The sequence below is a fragment of the Neolamprologus brichardi genome, chromosome 13 (assembly GCF_056152115.1).
Source record: "Neolamprologus brichardi isolate AB-2024 chromosome 13, ASM5615211v1, whole genome shotgun sequence".
NCBI classification, from domain to species: Eukaryota; Metazoa; Chordata; class Actinopteri; order Cichliformes; family Cichlidae; genus Neolamprologus; species Neolamprologus brichardi.
In genome coordinates, this window is record NC_142116.1 from 23,109,354 (window position 1) to 23,135,797 (window position 26,444).

Genomic DNA, 26,444 nt, shown 5'->3' on the forward strand with positions numbered 1-26,444 from the left:
TGTCAGCCACAGTCATCCGTGGGCCAAGTGGACCAGCAACGTGGCTCTGGGCCCACACATATCCCCAACGGTGGCGCCAGCAAGGGGCCGTCACCTCGTGGTCAGAGTGATGTGAACACACAGAAGGTGTTAACAGGGACATGCATTCCTGCTGAGGTCTGTGAGGTCCCCTCAGTATTGTAGAGTCTTTACTTTAAGCTATAAAGACGACTGTTGTTGTGAATCGTTGCTTTTTGTATGCATAACACCGAACTGAGAGATAGTACAACATTAATTGGGTTAGTAATCTGCAAACACGTAAAAGCGTGCAGGAATTACAGAGTGAAAAAAAATCTGACATGTTTCTTTTGGACCAGTTATGTTCATTTTGTAAATCTTCTGCATAAAAAAAACTTTAAGATATTGAAAATATAAAACATTTGAATAAAAATCTGAATTATTTGTGTGATATGTAAGGTTTCTGTATAAGGTAACAGTGCTCAGGTTGAACCAGAGGGTCGCGGTGTTGTATTCCTTATCCCACATCAGGCACGGGCACCGGAAGCTGCACCCGAGGAACAAGAGGGTGAAGTAACCAGATTGATACGGGAAGTTTAATTTCAAAATATTATACATTTGTTTTTCCATGCCGGTTACTTAACAGCATCAATGGCATAGAAAACAGTGTCTCGATAATTTTGCACACGTAATTATTTAAAAACATGAGTAAAGTTAATAAATAATAAATGTAGTAGTAGTAGTAGTAGTAGTAGTAGTAATAATAATAATAATAATAATAATAATAATGATCTATTGGACTATTACTGGCCTCATCCAGCATGAAAAGACTGATAAACTAAATTAAAATACATGAATTAAAGGTTAAAATATACAAATGAGAAATCGTGGAAAACTGGGTATTTAAAGTCGTCCTTGTTGTTACATTTATTTTGAAAATTCCGACAGGAACTATCGTATGTTGTTTCCGCCCACTTAACTCTGGAGTAAAAAAAAATCACCCAGGCGAGTGGGAGGAAGCCAACTTGGAAACACGGCGGAGAGAAACTCCCTCTTTTTGGAGAGCGAGGTGGTCCAGCGGCTCTGAGAGCGGGCACACGGCGGGCAACACAGACCGGGCTGTAATGAACCACCGCAGCCTAAATTCACAGCAGCCCTCCCCCTACGAGCCACCTGGAAGTTTAAACTTCGCTTCAAACTTTCGGCGGGGCACCTCAGTCTGAACTCGTTCACTCGTTTTGTGTGAGCAGGCTGAAACCCGAAGCGTCCGCCCCACATGTTTCTGTTGTGCTCTCGCTAGTCTCCGGAACAACCAGGTGAGCAGGCCGTCTCGCTTTTCCCGGGAGGAGCCGCGCAGGCAGCGGTGTTGGTTTACCTGTAAGCACACGGTGACGCACGGATCTCTTTGACGCTCACCCCCCTGCTCCTGTGTTTCGCGCTGCGGCTCTCCCGTAGCCGCCGGAGAACAGCAACCCGGGAAGCCGCCGAGCACCGGGACGGTCATGGATCAACAAGGAGGGAGCGAGACCCGGCGGGGGGAAGGCTGGAGAACCCCCGCTGCGACTACCAGGAGGAGAATGCCGGTGGATATGATGTATGCTGTGGGCTTTATCTGCCTCCAAGGTTGGTAACAAGCTCCTCTACACTCCTACTACGAGCAGAGCACATATGGGTTTTATTTACTCCAGAGCATCCAGATACTGTAACTCCAGAAGAAGGAGTTTAAAAACATAAATAAGTGCTGGTGGAGCCAACATGGACCTCCATGCTTTTGTGACTACTTATGTAGCTGGTTGAAGTTGGTGCACTGTTGGAACTCCCTGCAAAGAAGGGCTGCTACAGAGAGTAAAAGGTGATGCTTGATGACTTTTTCATTCATGCAAGGAAAGTCTTTGTTGTACGTAGTGGAAATTTAAAGAAGTCAAATTTTGTTGGGCAGGGAGCGGTGGTCAGTGAGGAAAAGGGGGGTACCCCTCCCCCACTGAGCCCGTTTTTTAAGGGGGGGGAGAGAGAGAGAGAGAGAGAGAGAGACTTGATTTTATGAGGTAGAAAGGCAGTTTGTTCCAGGACTGAGAAAACTATAGGGAAGTTAGACTGCGGGGGGATGAAGAGTACAAATGCTTTTAAATTGAAAGGTTTGAAAATGTTACACACTTTCTTTTTCTCACAATGCTGCAGCTCTCCTGTTTGCATATCACTGTAATTACACAGTGATTAAATTTCTCATCTGCAGCAGCAGAGGGGAATGATGGGATGATAGCTGGTTGTAATCTATCACTGGAGCAGCCCTGCCATGTCATTATGTGTTCCCTTGAGTATAATTCCAACCTCACACAACACACTGGATACGCAATTCCTTGATTATCATATTCATAACTCTGTATTGGATGTTTGAGCTGCTTCTCAGCTTTGGCACGCTGCATCATGGGTGCCGGTGGAGAGGAGCTACAAAAAGTGGGGTAAAAAAAGATTCTCCTTCTCTTTGGCCTCCCACGGCGTGAAGCCTCTCCGGAGTTCATAACCTCAGCCACAGAGCGAGAAGAAAGCCGCAAGAAGATCCTTCCCGAGTTTGTGCAGAGGAATGCTGCTATCCTGCCAGGGGATCGGGATCAGAGACTCGGTGTTCCTCGTGTCAAAACTGAGTCAAGTTTTATCTGATCTGCACAGATTGGGCTTTTGCTCGCTCTGTCGGCGCAGCAGTGATGGTCAAAAGTGGCTGAAAAATTCCTTGAAGTTGAAGTGTGTCTGGTGCCCACCCCCCTCCCTCACTCCGTCCCTCCCTGCCCCCTCTTTTCCAGTCTCCTCATGGTGCCCGCTTTGGGGGATGAATGTGTCCTCTGTGTGCAGGCAGCAGCAGGGGAGACGGAGGCAAGCAAGGCAGTGGGTTTGTGTTTATAAAATGAATGAATAGAGCCAAGCCAGGTACCTTCACGACAGCCGTGCTTTTTTAACCCAACCTTAGGAATGCCCTATTTCTGTATTTTTTTTTAAAAAGGGGCCCTCTGAATGGGTGAAAGCGCCACAGAGATCTTTACTCCCCACATGAAGCCGTCCACACCAAACACTCCGTGTTCCTGCGGTCAAATATTTACTGAGATCTGTCTTTATTTTGACTTGGCAGTCATAACTCTTTGCTCGGCTCTCTGCTGCTCTGTTGATCTGGTTTCTATTTGTAGCCGACGTGACGTGGCAGCCCTCTGGAGTACATGAAAGCCACTCATCCAGTCAATGTCCATAACGTTAATGCAGCATCTCTCTTATCTGCTCATCTATGGTGTATTTTTCATCATCTTTGCCTCTTTGTTTCTCTCCCCGTCCTGAAAGATTTATGTGGAAAAATGACTGGGCTGGTTGCAGAGGAGCGGCTCTTGTCAGGCCCTCGTCTTTGATCTTTCTCCCTCTCTCTGTCTCGGGCAGCTGGAGAAAATCACTCTATCATGCTAATAATCATCATTTTGCGATGATTAATGCACATCCTGTCCAGCTTCTTCTTGGGAATCACTTCTGAGTTTAGACTTTGTTTACTGTGTGGATGTTCTCTCCGGCTTTTCAGAATCTGCTATAAAACAAAACGCTGTTGCTACACTGCGCAAACCACAGAGCACGGCACTGAATCTGTTCATCTCTCAAAAAGGGGAAGAAGGTTTCAAGTAGAAGGATGCAAGATGTCAGTATTATTCCAAAGCTCTCCTATCCTGGAAAGTCGACCAGTGGCTGTGAGGATGCCTCGCTGGCGTGCCCACCTGCCGTTGCTCTATTTTAAAATCCATACGCTTGCCTCTTATTAGCCCTGCTGGGGTTGAAGGCTGTTTGGCTGCACACAAGGCGGATTCTCCGAATGCTTAAAGTCAGAGGGGATGGAGGGATGTAGACTAAACAAAGACAGAAGTGCATTGTGTTTGTGCAATTTGGAATTTGTCTGTTTACCATCAGAGGCGTGCGCAGCTGTTTCTAATAACTGTGTTGAAACTGAGCTATTGACTGTGAAAAAAAATAACTCCATATATATTTGATTGGATTGCAGTACAGACCGCAGCATGATTGTCTTCATGCATTTTGAAATTTCATCATAAGATGATATTGAGAAAGACCGATGAACATCTGTGCTGTGCAATGCATCACCTAACAGCAGCCTTTCTACACGCGTTATATTATTCCTCTTATTTAATGATCTGATGGTAAATTTTCTTTTCAGTAATAAAAAACTCCTCATGCCTCATTTTGTAGCTGATGGGTGTTTCAGAGTTCGGTTGCTTAGGTGGCCTTCTAATGTAATGTAATTACCCTGCTTTCTATCATCTCTATTAACAGTATCAGTCACGCCTACACAAAAGGGCTTCAGTCGCTCTCCTTGAAGTTTAGAAAACATTAAGTTGCGTTGCCAGTGGTAATTTGGCCTGTTGTCGTTGAATGGCGCTGACTTTCTTTTGGTCTCTGGGTTGCCTTGTTTAGTTCGATCCCCCGATTTAGGATTTTTAAGACCCATACTGATATTTCTTTCAGTCACACTTAAAATACACAGAGTTCCCTGAAGTTTATTATGTGTAGTTATTTATTTACTTGTTCACACTCTGTTGATCAGCCTGTTGAAACTTCCCAGTGTCCATGGCTGACCTTTATCTGTGTGCCTTCAGTTTTGCAGTTAGGTAAGATATGAGGAAAAGATTAAACACTCAAAAATGTTCTTTTTTACTTTTTTACTCTGTCAGAAATAAATATCAGCAAAAGCAAAATAAACACAGAAAACACAAATATTTGTTCATCTTCTTTTTATCGTAATTGATTTTTGAGAATCTCCCAAATACCCCAGTGACAAAGACAAACGATCCGGGTTTCTCTTCTTCAATTTATGTTATTTATTGAGCAATATACTCTCAATATAAGCTGATGGGTATCAGTTATCAATACCTCGTGTTAATATTGGCCACAATACAGCCCCAGCCAGTTTACCAGTTAGTCAATAAGAACAAGAATCAAGAACAGGTCCAGTCTGTGACATTCGTATGCCTGTAAGTGTTATAAATGCTGGCGTGTCACAACAGTGAAGCTTTTGCTCATCTGAGTCACACTCGCACCTTTTTTTCCTACTATTTTCAGTTTCTACTGTTAATTAAACAGTTGTGTTGACACTGAGAAGCCTCAATGATTCCCGATCAGTTTTCTGTGAGTGGGAGGGGGGAAAGGGAGCAGCTGAAGTATTGATACACAAATGGACCCATAAGCAGACTTGATAAAACCCCTTGGAAGCAGTGAAATAGCACAAACCATTCCTGTTAGAGCATACACCAGCGTTACAAAACAAAGCAAAGAGGAGAGGAATGTCCCAGCAGCCGTTTAGACCTTTAAAGAGTAGGTAAACAAAGGCGTGCAATGAAAGTAATGAAAGCTCTGCTGTATTTAGCTACCGGGCCTTAATGAATATAATGAGTAACACCTGTGTTTATCTACGCTCTCGTATCAAAATGTCTTCCGCGGATTTTGTCTGTACAGATCGGGGTCTCGGCGCGTTTGTGCATATGGGAGACTTTAACTGGTAGCACTGGTTGTGTGAACAAGGGGGGAGGATTTCTCAGCGTCTTCGGTGGCTCTTATTTCTGGTCATTTATCAGCCGTGTTTATTCAGGTTTAGGTGAAGCCTTTTGAACTCCACGGTCCCCTGTTTTCCTAAGCCGGCTTGCATTCACTCCCATTATGGAAGGCTCTTTTCCCAGGGGGGAGGATCTTCTTGCACTCAGAGGCTACACTCATGGCAGCCCACTGGGGTCCATGTCATTTTTTAAATTGATGCGTCTTCATCATCTCGGTTTTCCGTCCTTCCAGCGACCCCGAAATCGATCTAGGTGTGCCAGCTTTAAGGATGCTGGGAACTGGAGGCACACAGCACTGTCGAAGATTTGTCAGCTGGCAAATGCATGTCACAGTGATGCCTCTGCACATCGTCTCTCTTGTGTCAATAAAAGCCTTCTTTTTTTGTTATTTTTCTTATGGGGAATAAGCTCTTTTTCGTTTTAGTTTTCCTGCCAGCTAAATGAGTTGTTTGGAGTCATTTTGAAGTTATGGATCAGTGGTTGCCAAAAACAACGCTCTCACCAGCCCCAGAGGGGGACTAAAGAAAGAAAGAGGGATGTGATAGCTTATGAGATGTAGTGTTGACTACTATTTTCCAGGCGCTGACATTTAATGTTTGGTATGTGCGCCTAAGGAAGCTTACCTGCTGATATGTGCAGGTTTATTTTCTTTATACTGACCCACTGAGTGCTGCATGCATGTCTGTGTGATGCTGTGCATGCGTGTGGTTGCGCTGGCTCCTGCTGCAAGGCCCTGTGGTCGTGATTGGAATCAACCCTTGTAGCTCTCCCGTCTCCGTTTCCTTGTTTCCTGTTGCAGTTGGTTTGTTGCTTCTCGTGCTTGACCGTCTCATGTGGAAGGATCGCTCTTGTTTATCGACTCTGTGCCTCTACGGCTCTGTCTCCTGTCTGGACTGGATTAGCAGTTAACCCCCCCCCTTTACTTTTTTTGTGTTATGCACAGAAACTAGCGTTTTCAATTACTTGCCTACCCAGTTGGCAAATTTATCAGAGCTCAAGTGGTGAAATCTTCCAATCAGATGGGCTTTTTTGTTAGCTTATATACACACACACACACACACACACACACACACACACACACACACACACACACACACACACACGCGCGCGCACACACACACACCTAGAAAGCAGTGATGAGTGATTAGTCACCAATCAATAGACAGAAAACAAACTGCAAGTCTTTGGATAATTGAGTTATTTTCATTGGTCGCCATTGACTTGTTATAGATCCTGTAATAAATGAATCTCATTTTGACTTCTTTTATTTGTGTAACCAGCAGACATCTGTTTGGGCTCTACTGGTAAGTCTGATTAGCCAAAGCAACACTTGTTAAAATGTCTTATTTTAGAGGATTGGATCTAAATTAGAGGTTTTAAAGATTTAAGGTGGGAAATGTTTGAGTTTGAAAAGGAAAAGCACACACGCACCTACTCAGCTACACTTTTTTCCCATCTTTTATGATAATTAGGCGTCATCTGGAATGAGCTTTCACAGCCAGTCGAATGCCTTCACACATTCCTGGAGAGTTACTTTCTAACAAGAACGCTAACTTTGTGCTGTTTGTCTTACAATCGCTGCAGTGAAGTAGTAAAAATGTGCAGGGTCTTTTGTTTTTTGTTGAAGGTTTGGCCCACATGAGGCCTGCCTGTGTTTACGTTGGGGTGTTGTATATTATCTTATCTCCTGAGCCTTTTCCCAGGTCCGGTCTCACTTGTGGAGGAAAAGGTGAAAGCGTGAACTAACTAATCTAATAAATCAGATCAGGTTTTCTTCCCTCGTTCGCTTGATGTCTCACTAATGTGACATTATTATTCTCTTATCAGATGACGTGCGTGACATCTTCTTGCCATCCTTCACCTCCACCCTGTCTAATCTGCCGTGGCTGAAATCACCCTTCTGCTTTTAGTGATAACCTGTAGTATCACATTTACCTTAAAAGATGAAATACATGTGTTTTTACTAGCCTGACACACTGCAGCTGTAACCCGCTCAGACGGTTGTAAATCTTTACAACTTTTCCCCCTGCAGGGCAGGTGCGAGGCCCTGGCGAGGGGAGGCTTCGGAGTGAAACAAAACCCCTGTTTTGTTCTCGCATTGGTGCCAAAGCATGCGCGGAGCTAACGTCGCATTCAAATGCATCTGATTGAAACGTGCAGGAATGCCTAATTTGGCTTGTGCCCCGTTTGAAGGGGTGTTGGGGAAGAAAAAGGAGGGCAGGAGAGGAGAAAAGGCGTCTGGGGCGCCATTGCATAATCCCAGCAGCCATTAACTCTTTGCGTTCTGAGGCTGAATGAACTCATCATAGCGACAGGCCACAGGCAGAGTGACACCGGGCTCTCAGTCACCCCTCAGCTCCTCCTTGGCACGGCAGCAGATTTAAACAGGTTGACAAGGCCACTGGTGTTTATTGAGAAAGGCCATTAGCGATGTTTGATCTTCAGATCAGCTGGCTCCGACTGACCCTGCGGGCAGACCAGTTGTTGTTTCTGAAGACTTTCTTTTCTGTGAGTAGGTTGCATATTTTTGTTTCTATCCTAATTTCTCGTATCGTCCAGCCTCCTCCTGCTATTTTTGTCCGTGTTCCTGCTGTTGCCGTTTCATCTTCCTGCCGTGGCTTCCAGGAGGGCCACGTCTGTCTCCATGGCAGCCTGTACAGTGTTAACCTCCTGGACCCGGTACCTGACTAAAGCTGAGCAGCTGGGATTTACTGATGTAGCCAGCATAATGTATGAGTGAAGCTGGTGGCTTTATCAGCTCTTGGCGCAGGGTGGCTGTGAATGTTTTAGAGCTCCCCGGTTCCTTTCAATCCGCGCTCATACATTTGAGATGCAAACCAGAGTACCGCTCATGTTCTCCGAAGCTTTGAAGAGTAGAAGAATATCTCAACACAGCAGCGTTTCTCAAAAGCGTTTTCTTTAATATCGCACTGAAAGAAATATGGGGACCAAGTTGGGGATGTCTCAATTAGAGATTTGTGTGTGTGTGCAGACGTGTTTACAATTAGTTATTGACCTAAAGTGACAAACAGGGACAGCTGGTACTCCTGAGCACCAGGGCAGTCCTTGTTAATTGAGTCTTTGAGAGCTGAAGACATTTAGATTATATTACCATGCATCTGTCACAGTTAGCTCGACTTTCGACTGCTTTTTCTCTCTTTGTCATTCAGCACTTTACTGTTACACACTGAGGTTTTTAATGCAACCGGTTCGAGTTTCTTTGTAAAACAGTGGCGACTGAAACTGAGCTGATCTCACTGAAGCTAATCGATACTGAGCAGTCACAGCGCTACGGGAGCAAGAGAGACACATGTGGCTACATTAGCAGGATGATGGCTTGCATTAGCATCGTGCAAGCCAGATGCAATTACAGCCCATTACACATGACTATTTTGATTAAAGGAGGCATCGCATTTAATATGCTTACCAAGTGGACCAATCAAGCCGACTGAGGTCTTTGTTGCCGCGACTTGTATTAACATTTCTGGCAGGCGGACTTCAGTCTGTGGCGTAGGGAGAAGAAAAATCCAGCTGCTCATTTCTGTGTTTTTATTACTGTCCATCTGTAGCTGGTTTAAATATTGCACTGGATAGCGGAAAAACTAACTGGTCGTTGCCTTTGTTTGCATCTTCTACCTCCAGCCAAAGTTCTGCTTAATATATTTGCTTATGGTTTAACTTTGCAACAAACTCTTTCTTAGTAATTGACCTCTTTAAGTTTGTGTCGTGTTAGTATGAAACAAATTGGTTTGTATTTGCTCATAAAGTCTAGCTGGTGTTCAAAAGAAAGGTGACTTTTAGCCAGAAGTGTAAGAAAGCTTTGTTGGCTTTAAAGCCAAACATCAGAACAGCCCCCCTCCACCCCACAGGCCCTGTGAGTAATTCATTCATTTGCCCTCTTGCAGTTGACGCTTTTAACCAGGATTAAACCTCTGCTCTTTGTACTGCTTTGCCGTGCTCAGTGGGTATGACACTATGGGCTTCTTAACAGCGTGAAAATACTTCGAATTAGATTTAATCTTTACTCTGTTATGGCCTCTGTTTCAGGATTGCACACACTCGATTAACTTTTGTTCATTTGCGTGGGATTTGCCCCGTAATCAGACCCTTACAGCGAAGGCGGTCGTTCACTAGATTTATTTAATGGCGACATAATCGGCCAGTGAAACCTCTACTGACCGGAGTCGCGGTACGCAGGCGTGCATAATTACAGCCGTACATCCCCTCCTGCAGCCGTGCACGCTCAGGCAGCATTTGCACATTATGGCCCGCATTGTTCTGTGTTAGCAGACAGTAATTGTCACCGCTAGTGAGAGAAGCTCATTACACAAAAAGCGTAGTTATTTTGTGGTTTTTAATTATGTTAAACAACCTCCACGGCATCCCCAGCTTCATCTTGTTCCTGCTCTGCTGCTACTGCTGCTGTACCGTTTCACCCTCCTCTGCCCCTTTTCACTTTTCTTCCTTCCAGTCGCACAAACTATGCCAAATGCTGAAATCCCTTTAAACCCCCGTCCTCCTTTCTGCTGTCCTCTATCTGAACCTCCCTCCGAGTCTACGTTAAGCCAGACTTTTTTTCTTAATCGACTCCGACAGAGGGATGGCACAGCACAGTCAGAATAACCGAGTAGGTTTGCAGCATGAGGGTTTTTTCCCCCCTCTCTGTAAAACTATGCCTTTGTTCGATGTTTTCCTCAGCTGAAATGAGCGTGCAGCTGTGTTTTATTCAGACAGCTGCTTTGGGGATGTTGTTTTTTTTTGTCCAAACAAATTGTCTGTATTGATTCAAAGGCGTCTGGTTCCTCACTCCGTTTCAGGGCGCTGGCTCATGTCCTCCTGACCAAAACACCTCCAGGCTGTCCAACAGTGAGGTGTCATGTCAGGAGCGGAAAATTCAGTCGGTTTGCTTGTTTTCTGACTTGTTTTCACCAATCTGGAGCATCTGCTGCAGAAACATCCTTCCTGTTAGTCTACACTCCCTCCTTCCTTCCTCACTATTCTAGCTTTTACTGAGCAGACTTTGTGATGAATGGGTCAGCTCTTGAAGTTTAATTAAAATTTAATTCTGTCTTGTTGTCGTACTGTATATTTAATGAAAAATTCTTGTGTTTTCAATGAATTAAAAACATCTCTGGGTTTCTCTGGATGCCTATTTTTCACCAGTCTAAAGCTGTTTATTCCACTGCCAAGAATAAAATTCCTCAGGGGCAAACTTGATCCCAGTATCCTTTTTCTTCTAGGGATTGTGCTGCATTAAGAGAAAATAAGAAGTATACAGAATCTCTTCATCCCTACTCCCAAATACACCAAAAATTCATAAAAGCTTTCCAACATAAATTACTTCAGTCCATCTCTTCTCGGTTTTCTACACTTGGGGTCTTAATAGTTGCATCAGAAACCTTTTTTAACAGGAAGTAAGTACTGAAAAAACACAGTACCCCTTATGCTCCGTTATAATTTCACAGCCCAAAATAAATGGTTTGAAATCTCATTTTTCTCTATAATACTACAGAACATTACTGGCTTTGGCAAAATGTCACTATGATTTTCTTTTTTGGACTTATAACTGTACATGCATCAATGTAAAATCAACATTTCTTCAATTAATTTCATTTTCATGATGAAAGAAAATATTAAACTTTACAATTTCCCCCAAAACTGCAGGAGGTTACGGGATCTTCTCTCAGTTGTTTGTTACTGTGTGCACCCACCGTTATGCTATATATGGATAAATAGTTAGATTTAAAATTCCTGCTCTTCTGATGTAATTTAATCTGATTTCTTAAGCTTCTTTCCCCCAACTACAGAGAACAGCTTCTCCGTAGGGCCATGAATTTGAAAGTTTTCCTCATAATTGTTTTGGGCTTATCAGTGCTCATATCAAGGCAAGATAGCAAGGCCTGCTGGCCTTTGTCTGTCTCTGAGCTCTGGCTCTCCTTAGCTACAGCCACTTTCATGTTTTAGCTTCCTCAAACTGAGTGTATTCAGCTGGTTGGTGCTGTTTTAAGTGAATGATTAGATTTGTTGTCCTGAATGTTTTTGAAGTAGTTCCCTCCTTGAATACTTGCACTTATTACAAACTTTGTGTCTTTTAACAGCATGTTGGCATGTGGGTGTTAGTGTGCACGGACTGTGACATTGCTGAGAGAGTGAGTGAGACTGACTCAGTCAGGCAGAGTGCCAGCTGGGCGCTGAGCATTGACCCTGGATGGGCAGTCAATGCATCTCTGTGAAAAAGGAGAATTAAAGTTATCATTTGTAGGGGCGGGGGGAAAAAAATCAGTGCAGCATTACTGGACACACTTTCTTAATTAGCTTCGCTTGACAAAGCGAAGCTAATTCAGTGCGAGCTAAGACTGAGCCACAGGAGTAGAATTGGACCGCGCAGCTGGCCTGGTAAAAACCAACCTTTCCGCAGACAGTTGCAGTCTGACTTGGACTGACTACAGTCACCCTCAGAGATTTTTGATCCTGTTTTAAATAATCGAAGTCTAGTTTATAAATGCACACAGACTGCCAACGTTTGTCAATGAACACAACTCGAAGGGGCTCGAGTCAACTGGCTGCCAGCTGGTTGTGTTCTGGTTATATTTTACAGGGCAGGAAGTTGCTTGTTTCTGTTAAATGTGACTTTCTGTGTATGCAGACAGCAGCAGATGTACAGTTTTTGATGATTTATAACAGTTCATTGCTCTATTATTAGAAATGGATCTAATTACCAGCATGTAATTTCCGACTTGACCCCATTTAATCGCAGACTGATGGCAGACCTTTGCAGCAGTCCTTGCACCTTTTAATAATGTCAAGCCCACATGATGAATTCTGTGCACGCACTAACAAATCATCCAATCTGCAATGTACCATTATGTGCCTATTTAATCGCAGACCGGCGGCAGTGCGAGTGACAGTGTTGTATGCATGACAATCTTATTTTGCACCGAAAAAACAAGAATTGAAGATAACTTTGTCCTCTTGGATAAAAACCCCAATATTATCGTATTATGAGTGAAGTGTTGTGATAACATTGTACCATGTGGTGTCTGGTGACTCCCACCTTTTATTTATTTGGTTATTAAAGAAGGTCAAAACCACCCAGTTTTTCATGAGCACCTGCAAAACAGTGCTGTTCTAGTAGAAGGTATGCACTAAATATTTTGGCACCAACTATTCCTTTGTTCCTTGTTTGTCAGCTGTCTGTGGGTGAAATGAAAATGGAAATCTAGACATTGTTATTACCAGCCTCAGTCAACAATATCTGTATTTGCCCTGAAAAAAACCACACCACTCAATCCGTACAGAGGACAAACATTATACACACCACGACAATAGGCTGCTCTGTGCAGGTGCAGCCAGCCGACACAACCTGGCCGATTATGGAGCGCAGGACAGTGTTTCCTGTCCTTATCTGTAGAGGTGAGGATAGACAGAAATGCCCATGTTGTGTCTGACAATTGACAATGGTCCCGGGTCTGTGCCAGATAGCAGAGGAAATAGATGTTTTGTTGTGGTTGCTTCCTCCTGGTGTTTTGCGTCAGAGCGGATGAGGATCTCCGCAGAGTCCTCTCTGTCCCCTGCTGCAGCTTTCACCTTTGCTCTGTGTCCTCATCCAGGTTAGGACCCAGACAAAGGACCAAGGTCCTCTCTTTCCTCGCTGAACACTGTGTGGCTTTGGTTTGGCCTGAGCGTGCGTGTATTGTCAGGGTGGCGGGCGAAGACTGCAATCTCCCTACGGGGTCTGGCCAGGAGCCGTGGTGACAGGAGAAGGCCAGCGGCTGTTTGGCTGTTGACTTCCTGTGGTGCAGATGGGGACCGTGTGCTGTGGGGTTTCCACTGCCACTGGAATTTTTAAACTATGTAAAGACAGACAATAGACTTTTTGTTTAAGTGTGTGTTTTACATCACCGCATTCATGTCGCTTGTGCACCTGCGAATATTTATCTGTACGTTTACATCAAGAGCTTTGTTTGTGTTGAAGCAGGTCGGCGGAGGAGCTTAGTTCAGACTTGCAGTTTTCAAACTGGACACCCACTTTGCTCTTTTTTTCTTGTTGCACTGAAATGATGTGTTCTCAAATAATCTTTTAGACCTTTGCAGCAGTCCTTGCACCTTTTAATAATGTCCAGCCCAGATGATGAATGCTGTGCATGCACTAACAAATCATCCAATCTGCGTTGTAGCATTGTGCGCCCTTTGCTTTCTCCTGCTCTCCCTGTCTTTGTAATCGGATGCTCCTCTCACTCGTTATTCAGAGATGGAGCCGCGTATTTCTGCCCGTTGCGTTTTTGCACCATGACTTCACCTAGTGCTCTTTCATCTCCCCATGGATGGTTTCCAGGCAGACATCTTACTCTGCCATTGTGTGCACACATCCCCCCTCCCTCCCTCCCTCCTCCTGTCCTGTCATTTTGCAGGAAGCAAAAGAAAAGGTTGTAGTGAAAGCTACACCTCTGCCTTCCCTGCAACCTCCCGGGTCCATCTCAGAAATGAGGTCAGATGACACACGAGCCCTGGGTGAACCTCCTTTGCTATCCCTCGCTCAGGCTCTTTGAACATTCACATGGACAGCAGCATGCTGTCAAGGGATAAAAACCGGCCGGGCTCTGAAACCGTGTCTCACGCTCTTGATGTAAAAACGGCGAGAAATCCCGTGGCGTGCTTTCAATAAATGTCATGTTCCTACTGTAGGTGTCTCGCAGAACGATCAGAAATGCCCCGCCGAAATCTTTCAAAGTGGAAAAAACAGAGCTGTAGTATTTTCCGGTTGTGTGCTCCTTTTCACGTACAGTGTTGTTGGGATGTTGCAATCGCAGCTCCCTCATGGTGATTTATACAACACCTCAAGGGGAAGCTGGCACACCTTTCCACTTAAATAGTCGGGTTTGACAGACTGTTGCGCTTTAAAATCGATTCCTTTAAATGTTAAAGCACGGCAAACGCACTGTATTCTGATGAAACCTCAGCTATCTTTACATCAGCTTCATTCATTAGACAATCAAGGCTTCAGATTTTCAGCCTGCCGGGGCCAAACTACGCTGCACCTTGCAGAAAAAAACGAAGCTAGTCATGAATTAAACAAGCACAGCTATTCATAGACACACAAATGTTTCTCATTTCTTAGGAGAGAGAGAGGGAGAGCTGGATGTCCTGCAGCTTTTTTCTCCACCTCACATCCTTTGTTTGATCTTTTTTCTGGCATTGTAACTCTTCCTAAAACTCTGCGCCTTTTCAAAAGGCATTAAACATGAGCGAGTTCCCCAAGAGCAAGGAAACGTTAATAGAGGTTCAGAGAATATGCTGAGTGGATTGAAGCCATACGACGGGGCCTAAGTCTCTCAGAACCGCTGGTCTGTGCGCCCTGTTTATTTCAGTAAACACACACATCTACAAACCCACACTCAGGTTAGTTATTTTAAGTCCAGCCTTGTATACAACATTTGGAAATATGAATGTATTACACAAATGTTTAGAGAAGGTAGCAGAAACCCCCAGCAGGCTTGGGTTTTATTTTTACACCTAGTGGCAACACATTGACAAACAGTTGCATAAACCAAAAGGCTTAAATATGTCTCATTTTGTGCAGAGAGCTGGATAAAGCACTGATTTTGATGTAAATCTGGATATAGTTTTTTCATGCCTCTGAAATAACAAGTGGAGCCTTTTAACTGACACTTCAAAACCAGAGAGCCACAAAGCAAACGCCTCCTCCTTTTCATGCCACGCATGGAAATCACTGTGAATCATAGTGAAAGGCGTTAGTCGTTAGGCCATAAATTCAGACAGTGTTTTATCGCGCTCCTGTAAATGTCCTAATGAAGACTTTAATTTGTGGCAGGAGTGTCGGCAATCTGGCCAGCCGGAGGATATCAGGCCACGAGAAGGTGGAGGGTCAGGGAGAAGCCGAGGTCGCACCCCTAAAGACCTGCTCAGGTTTCAATGCAGATGGACTCTAATGAGCATTAACCAGCTTCAGAGTGAGGAAGAGCTGCAGGTTTTAAACCACCACAGATGGAAGTGGGAGCTCCCGAGTGACACTCTGGAAGTTTTAAAAAAAAGTGTAATGAATGATTAAAGGTCGGGGTCACACACCGGGGGATCCGCTTGCTCCAGATTCACTTTGTTTTACAAATGGCTTCCTGAAACATCACATTTCAGCGGGCGCTCTTTGGGTAGGCGGGCTGCAGAGGAAATGCAGAGCAACTGGTCAGCGTAGCTGTGAGCTAACGATAGGGGAGAGATTGTTCTTGCTCGGATCAAGGACTGTCCCAAAAACACGGAAATGTAAAGGGAGCTAACCTAATCAGTCCCATGAAGAACTGCGTGTGTGGGTCCGAGTTTAGGAGGGAAACAAAGGAAGTCACTCACTCCGCCGAGGCGATCGTCCTCTTGGCACTCGCCAGCTTCGTCCTGTGATCCTGATCTGATTTTCTCCGCGGTCATGCGATGCGACAGAGATAGGGCCCGTGTTTCTGTGCTCACAATTAAATTTGTTAAGTGCCGGCTGTAAAATGAGCCCCCTTCGAGGTGTTTTCACTGCCTTTTTCTCTGTTGAAACTTACAAGAGGGGGGAAAACTCAACCGTAAAAGACGAGAAGCTTCATGTTTAGTGTCGCCATGATATCACGTTGCTCTGCGGTTACAGCGTCATAAAATCACAGCACTAATTTGTTCATTACAAGAGGCTGCACGAGTTTACTTGTTGTAAGTAAAAAGAGGACATCGCCACACGTTGCAGGTTAACGCGCTATAACTCTGTGCTCATGTAGAACTTGCATGCAGGGTCTTGCTTCGGCTTTTCAGACGCAGGATTGAGTCGTTTTAAAGCACATGTGGGTTAAAAAACAGATTGTCATTCATAGGAAGTCATCTGTTACTAATCCCACGTTTCAGTTTTATTTAAGTATTTGTAAGCCGACACTTTGAATAGGATTGGACGGTAAAATGCAGTTGTGATTTATTGCTGTTTTTACAGGGAGCTCAGTGTATTGACTGTCCTCGCTGTGAGTCAGACGTCTACACGATTTTTTTTCTTCTTTTAGTCATTTTTTTTCTGCTGTATGCCCACAAGCACTACGTTTCACAGGATCTTGTGGTGCGTCTGATGTCCCTTTAAGGTCTGTTTTTACGATTGAGGTATGCTTTAAGGTGGCTAGTTCCTGAGGTCGCTATGGGCTGTGGTGAGATGATGCCTCAAGATGTTGTTTAGTGGAGAACAAGTGGTTCTTTTAAAATGAGAGCTGGACAGAAAATGGCAGTAATTGAATGTGAAACCATATGCTTCTTATTTCGGTAATTTTTTTTTTTTAAAGATCTTGTTAAAGTTAGTGCCAGCACACACTACTCGTTTAATAAACAGGGGCCTTTTTTAGGATGTCATGGTGGAATATGAGGACGCTTCAGTGAATGAACATGAAACAGTTGCTGATTTTTCCACTTTGTGATTTAAGTGTCCTTTTAGCTCCATTCACTGGCAGTTTGAGCTGTCGGCAGTCACAAATGTCATCAGTGCTGCACTTTGGTTCTGCTCAAGCTTGCCGTGCACCTCCATGGTTTTTGAAACCCGGCATGCGCAGTGAAGTTACAGTGGTGAATGATTTAGCCGACCTTAATAAGTGGACATATGGGGAGCAGCTTTAACTTTTGTCTTTAAAAGAGTTGGTGTCTCAGCAGGTCAGAGCTCTGTGTTTGGATGGATCCATCCATTTTCTTCCATTTATCCAGTTCAGGGTCACCAGGGTGCGGGAGGCTAACCTGCCTTCCACCGTCAAGCTCAATCATTTGGGAGGGACTCAGAGTGGAGCTGCTACTCCTCCACATTGAAAGGAGCCAGTGAAGGTGAACATCGACCTTCACAGACATCTGCTCTTAGCTCGCGCTTGGAGTTTTCATGTGATTTCCATCCTCGCAGCACACGGTCTTATCAGACATTTTTCATCTGCAGCTTAACGTCGTTATCATCCTTTCAAAGACAACAAAACCACCTTTGACTGTGCTCCAGTCTTCAGACCGGAAACAACAGCAAATTGCTCGCAATGCCATTTTGTCTTAACTCGTTTAGCACACGGAGCAGCGAGCAGGTGGCCGCGTGAATGTGAAAACAAGCTGACTGAAGGTATTTGAGGAGACTGATCTCCAGCGTGCTGATCTTCTTTTTTTGGTTTGTTTGTTTTTGGCTTCAAACCAAGAAAGCTCTGCTAATCCAGATGGAATCATGGCTTCATGCAAAATCAACAAAACATCACACATACCTTTCAGCCAGCCTGTAGGTTTTTTCCCTCCCTCCTTAATGTCAAGTGTTTTCTTTGTAATTTGTCCGTTCAACAAAACACTCATGTTGCAAGAGGTTTACATTTTCTTAGCCTCAGGAAAGAGGCGGGTTCTTGTAATAGAATACATTCAGAATATTGAGTTCGGATATTTTCCTTGTTGTAATCCACAAGTGGCAGAAAGCTGTTTTTAATGAAAGTCACGCAGGGAGGCTGGGTGTGCCTCAGAGTTTAGTTTGTCTTTGTTACAGCACGGGAGAAAACCATTATCCTGACCCTCAGTTGTAAGCCACGGCAAACTATAACTGACATGTAAGCCAGAGTCGGAGTGTGTGTAGTATCGGATGACCTCTGACCTTTAAAACGAGGCAAATCTGCTCCTTACAAGATCATTATCTGATTTTTTTCGCCTCTTCCCCACCTTGTTATTTCACACAGGAAACCCCATTGCAACAAGCTGCATCCCTGTTGTGTGTTTAACAAGATTTTAAATTCTGACACAGTGTCACTATTCTGTAAAACGGTCTCAGCTGCTTTTAATCGTGCGTGTACTCGGACAAAAGCCGGACTGTTAGAGTGTTGATAACTCTCAGGATGTAAATTCTTGGGCTCTTTGTGCCGGGGGGCAAAAGTCTACAGAAATTGTAGTTTATTCAAACTTTACAGAACGAACGCTGTCAGCCCTCCTTGACCCTATCTCTTTCTGTTTGTGTGAAACTCAAACAGAGGCCGTGTCACCTTGCATACCTTTGCGAAGTTTAATTGATTTTTTTCCTTCTTTTTCTTTTCATCACGTTGTTAATAAAACACATCATTCTCAGGGCCGAGGGAAATGAGGCAGAGGTGAATTTAGGTGGGGTCCACTCGCTGTCCAGTCACGCACAGCCAGTGGAGAAGCTCGGTTTGAGCGCGATCCCTGGCAACGTGTTAGTCTCTCCCTGGCGAAAGGCAGCTTTCCTGGGCAGCTTTTCAGCGTGGAGGTGTGAGTCGGGGAAACGGGCAGAAAAACAGGTTCCAGATTGATGAATGGCAGGGCTGCTTTGGAAAGTGTCTCCTTTCTGACAGAGGATTGAGCTTTGTCTTGAAATGCGAGCTGCCTCTCTGCAGCCAGTGCCAGCTTCTCGGGGGCTGCGACTTTCAGCAGCTTAGAGCGACGGGTGGAGAGCGAGATTTATGTTACAGGGGGATGCCTCGGAGTGACATGGAGGGATGAAAAAGATTTGGGTAGCTGTTGCTGTCTGTTAAAGGGGATTACCATTTAATTAGAGCCCAGGTCAAAGATATCCTAATCGGTGCATTTCAGCATGAAGAGCTGTTTCGGTGTCCTGTGCTCAAACCCCGAACATTACCGAGATGCAATAAAGTGTAAACTACTCTTTAATGCATCCACAGGCTGTAAAACCACCTGGCTAGCTCCAAATTTAATAATGTATAACATTTTCTTTTCTCCTTCAACAATCAACAGCATCCAGAGTCCTAATGTGGGAAATTTTCATGCTATAATTGAGATGTACACTGTAACAGCTGCTGAGCTTAAACTTGCCAGGCTTTGCTTGAATTTATGACTTTTAAAAACTTTTTTCCCCCCCATTCTGTTTTAGAAATCCCCTTTAAAAAATTTAACTAATCAAATGACATGACATAGATTATAGAGCTGGGAACAGTTTTCCTTTCTTCTTTGAAACAGCTACACCATTTGGAAGAACTGGAAATTCCAGGGGCTTAGGAGCTTCATCTGTCACTCAGTAAAAAACAAAAACAAAAAAAAGTGCTCTTGCCTCTTTTAAATATAATGTGCAGAGGCCAAGTCGTCCATTAGAACTGGCAGTTATTATGGACCACTTGGTCCTTGCAGGAGATGTGTTGAAGGAGACATTTGTAACAGAATCGGTCTTTTGCGGATGTCTCTCTGTGGGTTTAAATGAATAATTCGGGCAGGGAAAGGCTGACCTTTCTGAGATTTGCCTGATCCCTGTCTCGGCTCATCCTGTGCAGCTATACATGTGATGTTCTTTCATGCAGGTGATGGTTGCTATGCCAAGTAACAATTTGAAATAGGGATATTTTTTTTTTCATTTATTTTTTTGGCAGCGACAGGCTGGGTACACAGCGTCCCTTTTCATGGGTCACAGATCTAATTTTCTAGTTCCCATGCTCACAACTGCCCAGAAAACACTCACATATGTACACACAGAGGAGGGAAACTGAGTGCTCCAGATCTGGTTTCCTTGGAATAAAGCCTGTAGGAATAGCGTGCATTGTCAGGTGATGGATGCAGTCCATCTAATCCGCCCCCTGTGTGTCACTGATGGATGCAGATGACTGGTAAGGAGATTGTGTGGGCTCATTACCAAGTGTCAAGAGTGCCTGGACTCAAGCCTTTTGTGATCCATGCATGCACATACATGCATGCATGGAATAGCATTTGTTTGTTCTCACAGCGGGCTTTCATGTGCTAAATGCATGACACGTAGGTGTTACATCCGTCTTTGGAAATGCATGTAAGCTTAACAGAGGTGTGACTCACAGGATTCAGTGATTTTCATTTAAATGCCTTTTCTGAAGCCATGACTTGTTTTTTGGTCACTGTGAATGTTTACCCCCCAGCGCCCCATTAAAACACAGACAGAATGAAACACTTAACCTGTGGCTGATACAGCTGGGAGATCTGGGGGAGCTGTGGGAGATAGAGGCATTGTTTGTCTGAGATTCTTGCCAGTGGGAGTGTGGTTTCCTGGGCCTATTAATATTAGCTGTGAGGTTAGAAGATTACAGTCTCAGCTAGTAGAAGCCTTTGATCAGCCAACAAGATCCAAGAGAGAGTTTAGCCAAAGTGGACCGTCCTTGACTCATCAGAGCTTTTAGTGAGTAAATCCCATTTGCACTAACAGAACAGCATGTCGCAGGCATATCACCACTCTGAATTATAAACTTCCTATAGGAAAATATGCAAGGTTATTGGGTTTAGCTATGCATGCAAAGGAAGTGTGGGCTTTCTTCACTGGAAGAAGAATAAAGAGACTGATATCTAGAGCTAAGCCAAAGTTTTCAGCAGCATTTTTTAAAGGTTTTTTTTCAGACTTGCCGTAAAATCTGCTCCCCCCCCCCCCCCCCCCCCCCCAATAGGAAAAAAGTTTATTAAGTATAAAGTCCTTCCACTTGATTAAGGCTCCTGGTTTCTTGGAAGTGATCCTACGAGCTTGGCACACCTTTATTTTGGAGGTTTTTCTCGTCCTTCTTGGCAGAATTGTGGGGAGCGTCAGTTGAAAGCCGTTATTAAGTCTTTCCTATGTGCTGTGTGGTGACCAGGTTTGGATCTATTCTGGGACTTTCACAAAGATTTTCAGAGGCACTGTTTTTGGGCTGCTGTCTTGTTAAATGTTCCTTTCAGTTCTGTCTGTTTTGGATCCATTGTAATCGTTTTCCACATTCCCTTTGCAGAAATACATATATTACCGCATACATTACCTCAGTGTGAATGTTCCTGTCAGTATAAAAACTCCTCTCAGACACAGTTTAATGATTGCACTTGGATTGTGACCTGATGATTTTGTGCTACATGTAATGTTGCACCAAATGCTATCCATCAATCGAATAAGTGTTAAGATATTTCTGAGAAAACTACAAGTAAAGGGGAAAAGGTCAGAGATTTACCAGTGTTGCATCACATGGGTTAGCTGTCCAAAACATAATGGAAGTCATGATACATGTTTCTATGCAATCCTAGATTCAAAAATGTCAGAACGTTGCATAAAATGTAAAGAAGAACAGAACAAGAGAGGCAAAGTTTCAAAGAAGTACAGAGGCTCACCAATTTGCAAAAAAGCTGTTGCAGATTGTGGAAAAATTTCAGAATAATGTTCCTCACTGTAAAATTGCAAGCAGTTTGGAAAGAATATCTCATCATCTACAGTTCATAAAGTCATCAGAAGAGTCAGAGAAGGTGGAGAAATCTCTGTGCGTGAGGAACAATTTTTGATATCCACGATGTTCAGACCCTCAGACGGTGCTGCACTGAACAGTGACCACTGTGTCATGGAAATCACTGCGTGGGCTCCGGAAACACTTCCACAAATGTTTGCCTGTGAACACAGTTTGCTGCGCCACCCACGACTGCAGGTCAAGGCTCTATGATCCATAGAAGCAGCATGATTCAGAAATCACCATCTTCTCTGGAATAAAATATGAGATGGTTTATGAGATTTGCATTCTGTTTGTAATTCATATTTTACACAGCATCCCAATATTTTTGGATTTGGGCTTGTAGAAGTCGGTCTCATTGTTTTCAACAGACTGAAGGAGTTGAAAAGGGGCTCCAGAGCTAATGTGGCTAAAGGGTGGTGCGATTTAAACTAGAGTGGGACCATTAATAATGGGCTGCTGTATAATAATCCCTACTAATCCACATTATTCACATAGCAACACACACACATGCAATTTGTGAGTGAGCAGAACATCATCATACATAAGGATTTAAATGAACCATCAGCACATTTTCCCTCATTAATCAGTACTGGTGATAAGAACGTCTGATCTGATTTTGTAATTACAACTTTAATTTATTCACACAATCTTACGTGTGTACTCAAACCGACGGTGGTTTCTGGAGTGCTGTTTAATTGAACCATTTCATTAGTGCTCGCCAGCCTCGTTTCCTCTGTGCTGTTTTGTTTCTGTCATGTATGTTGGCCATCCCACTCTGAATGAGTGGCTGCCCATACTAATGTCGAACGGATTTTAGCGGAACCACTGCAGAGATCTCATTCAAGGCGGGTTTTTTACTGGGGATTTTTAGGGCTGGGGGTTGGGGTAGCTGGGTTTTCGCAAGCCTGTCACTCTCTCATTGAGGAGCCGAGAAGCGCGCCTCAACACATCTTACTCCGATACAAAGAGAGGCTGTGATGTACATACAAATGAGCCTATAATAGGTGGTTTTGTCACTCAGTTCCTTCTTAGTTTAATCTGACAAACAGCCCCTCTGTGTTCCTGCGTCTGTGTGTCATTCCTGTGTTCAAGCGCGCACATTTCACACACGCATGTTTAGGAGTGCGGTCATCTCACGCTCCTCGGCGTCTTCATCACGTCGCTGCTGACACAGAATCCCGGGAAAAAGCAAAAACATTGTTCATTCTCTGCGAGCATGACCTGCAGGAGATGGTGTGTGAAGCAGGAAGTCATTAGAGCTAATTATTCTGCTTTAATCATAGTGAAAAACTCCACGGTTGAGGCCTTACCGCTGTAGCTGGCTAACCAGCGTCTTCACCATATAATTATTGCTCATAAGCGGTTCATTGTTCAGTCAGAGGCAAAGGCACAAGATGCCCTTGGTTTACAGCCACTCGGTCTTCTGAAAGAGTGCCAGAAATCTCAGATAAACAAGCTGGTATCAGATGGCAAATAATTTTTACATCAGTAATCTTGTTGTTCTTGCATTCGTCTGATATTATCCAAAAACCTGCAGTCACAGTGCATGTGTTAATAAATCTATAGGGAACATTCCACATTGTTTAATTATTTGTATATGTACTTCCCTAATGGTATTATCTTTGGATCAGCTGCGCAAAGGTTGCCAAAGCTGTTTTCTTGCTAACATTGGCCTCCTTTACTTCCCGTTGTATCCAAGTAGTATAAGTACCAGGGAAACAATCCATCATGTCCTAACGCCCTGTAGACAACTAGCAGACGACAGGTGGAATCTTGTCCTCGTGCCACGGCTCAGTCGCAGGAGAGACGGCCCCCACGGCTTGTTCGCAAGTACCTGGGGGGGAAGTGAATCCTAATTGCCAGGGGAAATGGGACAGCCTTACAGGGAGGTTTCTATTGTAGCCAAGGCAATTAAATTGCCTGCTTTTATCTGAGCTTCTCCTTTGAAAAGAGACATTGTATTGAGCTTCTCAGTGAGCACCGGGATGGGACCGAGCCGTTAGCAGCTACATTCCACCGCAGTGCCAAAATGAGAGGTGTGTGTGAGAGCGAGAGAGAAAGAGAGAGAGGGTGGGGGTCTTGGGATTGTTGTTGGGACGCCACAGACTTGATGTCCCTGATTGCCTGAGCGTGTCGCGTCCCTTTGCTTAGTGAAAGAGACCTCCAGTTCTTCAGAGCTGTCAAGACCAATCTGCTTTGTGATCCCTTAGTTAAGTCTGTTTTGGCCGGGGGCTGTATGTTTGCTCTACAGTATTTCACCTCGGAGCAGTTAGCACAGAGTCTGAACTCACTTTATAGGCCAGTTGTTGCAGTGCACTGCTTGATCTTCTGCCTGAATTCTTATAGCTCTTTTTTTTTGAAGCCAGAGAACTGTTGAAATGATTGGATATATGCCTGCAGGGACTTGGCTTACTGTAACGAAGCCCGGACCAAAATCTGCCCAGCTCTTTACAGCTTTGAAAGAAGTAGATGGTGTGTGCTGAACCAGGATTGAGCTGGTACTAGGGGGGTCTCGGCACATCACGCCAGACAGTAAAACCAGGTTAAGAGAACAATGGAGAGCTAAGGAGGAGGAGATGAGACTGCGGTCTGTGAAGTCTTGCAGCCAAGCATTTACGACAGTCCTCTGCATGTCTGCTTCCCAGTGGAGTGGAAAGGAGGCCATGCAGGGCTGAAGGGGAGCCAAGCTGCGCTGGCCAAGGCATGTGGAGGAAGCGGTGGGATCCAAGGAGCGGTGGGGGAAGACGCCCCATACCCTGAACACTACACTGTGAAAGAGAAACTGACAACCGCAAATTAATTCCAACTTTTCACTGAATCATCTCTTCATTTAGTTTCGCTAATCCACCGCTCCCTTATCCCCCCCCCCCCCTTTACTCCCTCTTCTATCAACCTCCTCCTGTACCCACGCAATCCTTTATTTTTTATTTTTTTCACCCCCTTCCAACTATTCAAACTCCTAAAGCTCCGGGACCCCCGGAACGAAAATTGCTGCAGTGTTGCATATCTTTGTCTTCCTCCTGCTCATCTACATTTAATTAAAACATCAGAGACAACAGACAAGAGTTTAGGAGTGTGAACAGTGCTGATCTTTTGGGAACATATGGCACTGTAGTCCTCTGACCTACTTTTTCATTAGCTGGTATACCCTGCAGGATTTTTATATTACTTTTGGATAGATACTGTAGACAGAAGACTGATTAAGCTTTTAATGTGTTTGGAATAAAGTTGGGATTTTGACTTTTTCTGTAGAGAGCTCCCTGCTGTTTGGCTGAAGAGTTGCTTTTGAGAAATAAAATGACTTTAAAAAAGATGGAGTGGGAAAAATTAATAATTCTCTCCAGATTTTTAGAAATTGGGATAATAAAACGCTGCATAATTTATTTTTTTTCTACTGTAACATTAATCACCTTAGCAAAGAGGCAAACTGTGAAAATCTAAACAGAACAGACACCAGTAGGTTAATCTAACTCAGTAAAAACAGATGACTGCCTTGTTTTTTGTTTGGTTTTTTTGGCTGAAATGCTGAAAAAATACCATGCCGGAGACGACTGAAAGCAGTTAACTGAAGGATGTACATTGTGGCTCTGTTGCCTGGCTGGGATTTGTGCTTGTGTGGCTGCACGGTGCCAATATATATGTCGGAAGCGTGTCTCTATTGAATGCTTATGGCGGCCAAAGTGGTTCTTTAGACCTCTCTTACCACAGCCTGAGCCGTCTTCCTGCTCTTATGCTGCTCACTCAAGGAGAGGAGCTTGACGGTCCAGTGCCTCTCCCTGTGAATACCTATCATTGTCCCCCTGGTCTGAGGGAACTCTAGAGGCTGGCGTTGGACACGCTGGCTGGGGTTCAGGAACTCTGCAGGGCCAGAGATTAGCAAGGCATGGCAGGATCCCTGATAACTGACACCCTCCACGCAGGCATCTGAGCCCCTCTCCCATCCCGCTAAAGACTACAGCCACAAAGACGCCTTTCAGCGCTGGGCACGGTGGCGCTAATCCCCTAAGCACAAAGACCCGAGCCACCGATAGCATCTAAATAACTCCTCAGTAAATGTCATTTGCCTGAATTAGCTGTATAGTATCTCATGATGTTGGTGGATTGTGCTGCAGGGCGTGCAGAAATATTTGTGCCTGTTGTGATTTTTCTTGATGTGCTGTTGAGCGCTGGCGGTTTAATACGCCTCGCATACAGGTCGCCTACTGAGCTGGTTGGCCGCTGGCTGCTCTGCCCGGGGCTTTAGGTCAGTTTAGCTCTGCGGCTTTGTTTAAAAGCGTCCTTAGCATTCATGTGGCATCCAGGAGTCTTACTGTTGGCCCTCACTGACACAATAGCATTTTAACCCTTAAAGAAGTGCGTCTGGATGGGGCATGCCCGTGTGGGTGAACACTTAACCTGCATACAGTCAATACCGCCGTAGATTTCTCATATGTGAAACGCCTGTGGGCATCGCTTCGACTGTGGGCTTATTTAGGTCACCGAACATGGTTAGATTGTCCTTGTAGTGCTGTTGTCATAAAATGGGTAAAGAAGTGGTGATGCCCCAGAGGAGATTGAGGGCTAACAGTGTAAAAAAAAAAAAGAAGCTGCCCTTTTCTGCTATCGTTTACAACGTCTGTAGTACAGGGAATTTGGGGAAGTATTAGGAAAGCAGCATTGTATTATGCACATA

At 44.4% G+C, this 26,444-nt stretch overlaps 1 protein-coding gene across 1 annotated transcript in view; it reads left to right on the forward strand.

The window, feature by feature from the left end:
* The first annotated feature begins 1,012 nt into the window (after positions 1-1,012).
* Positions 1,013-26,444, forward strand: part of ptk7b (protein tyrosine kinase 7b) — a 69,031-nt gene continuing 43,599 nt past the window's right edge. Inside the window, exon 1 of the mRNA XM_006798952.3 lies at positions 1,013-1,620. Coding sequence (XP_006799015.2) covers positions 1,500-1,620 — 121 coding nt within the window. The 5' untranslated portion in view covers positions 1,013-1,499. The remainder of the gene's footprint in view (positions 1,621-26,444) is intronic.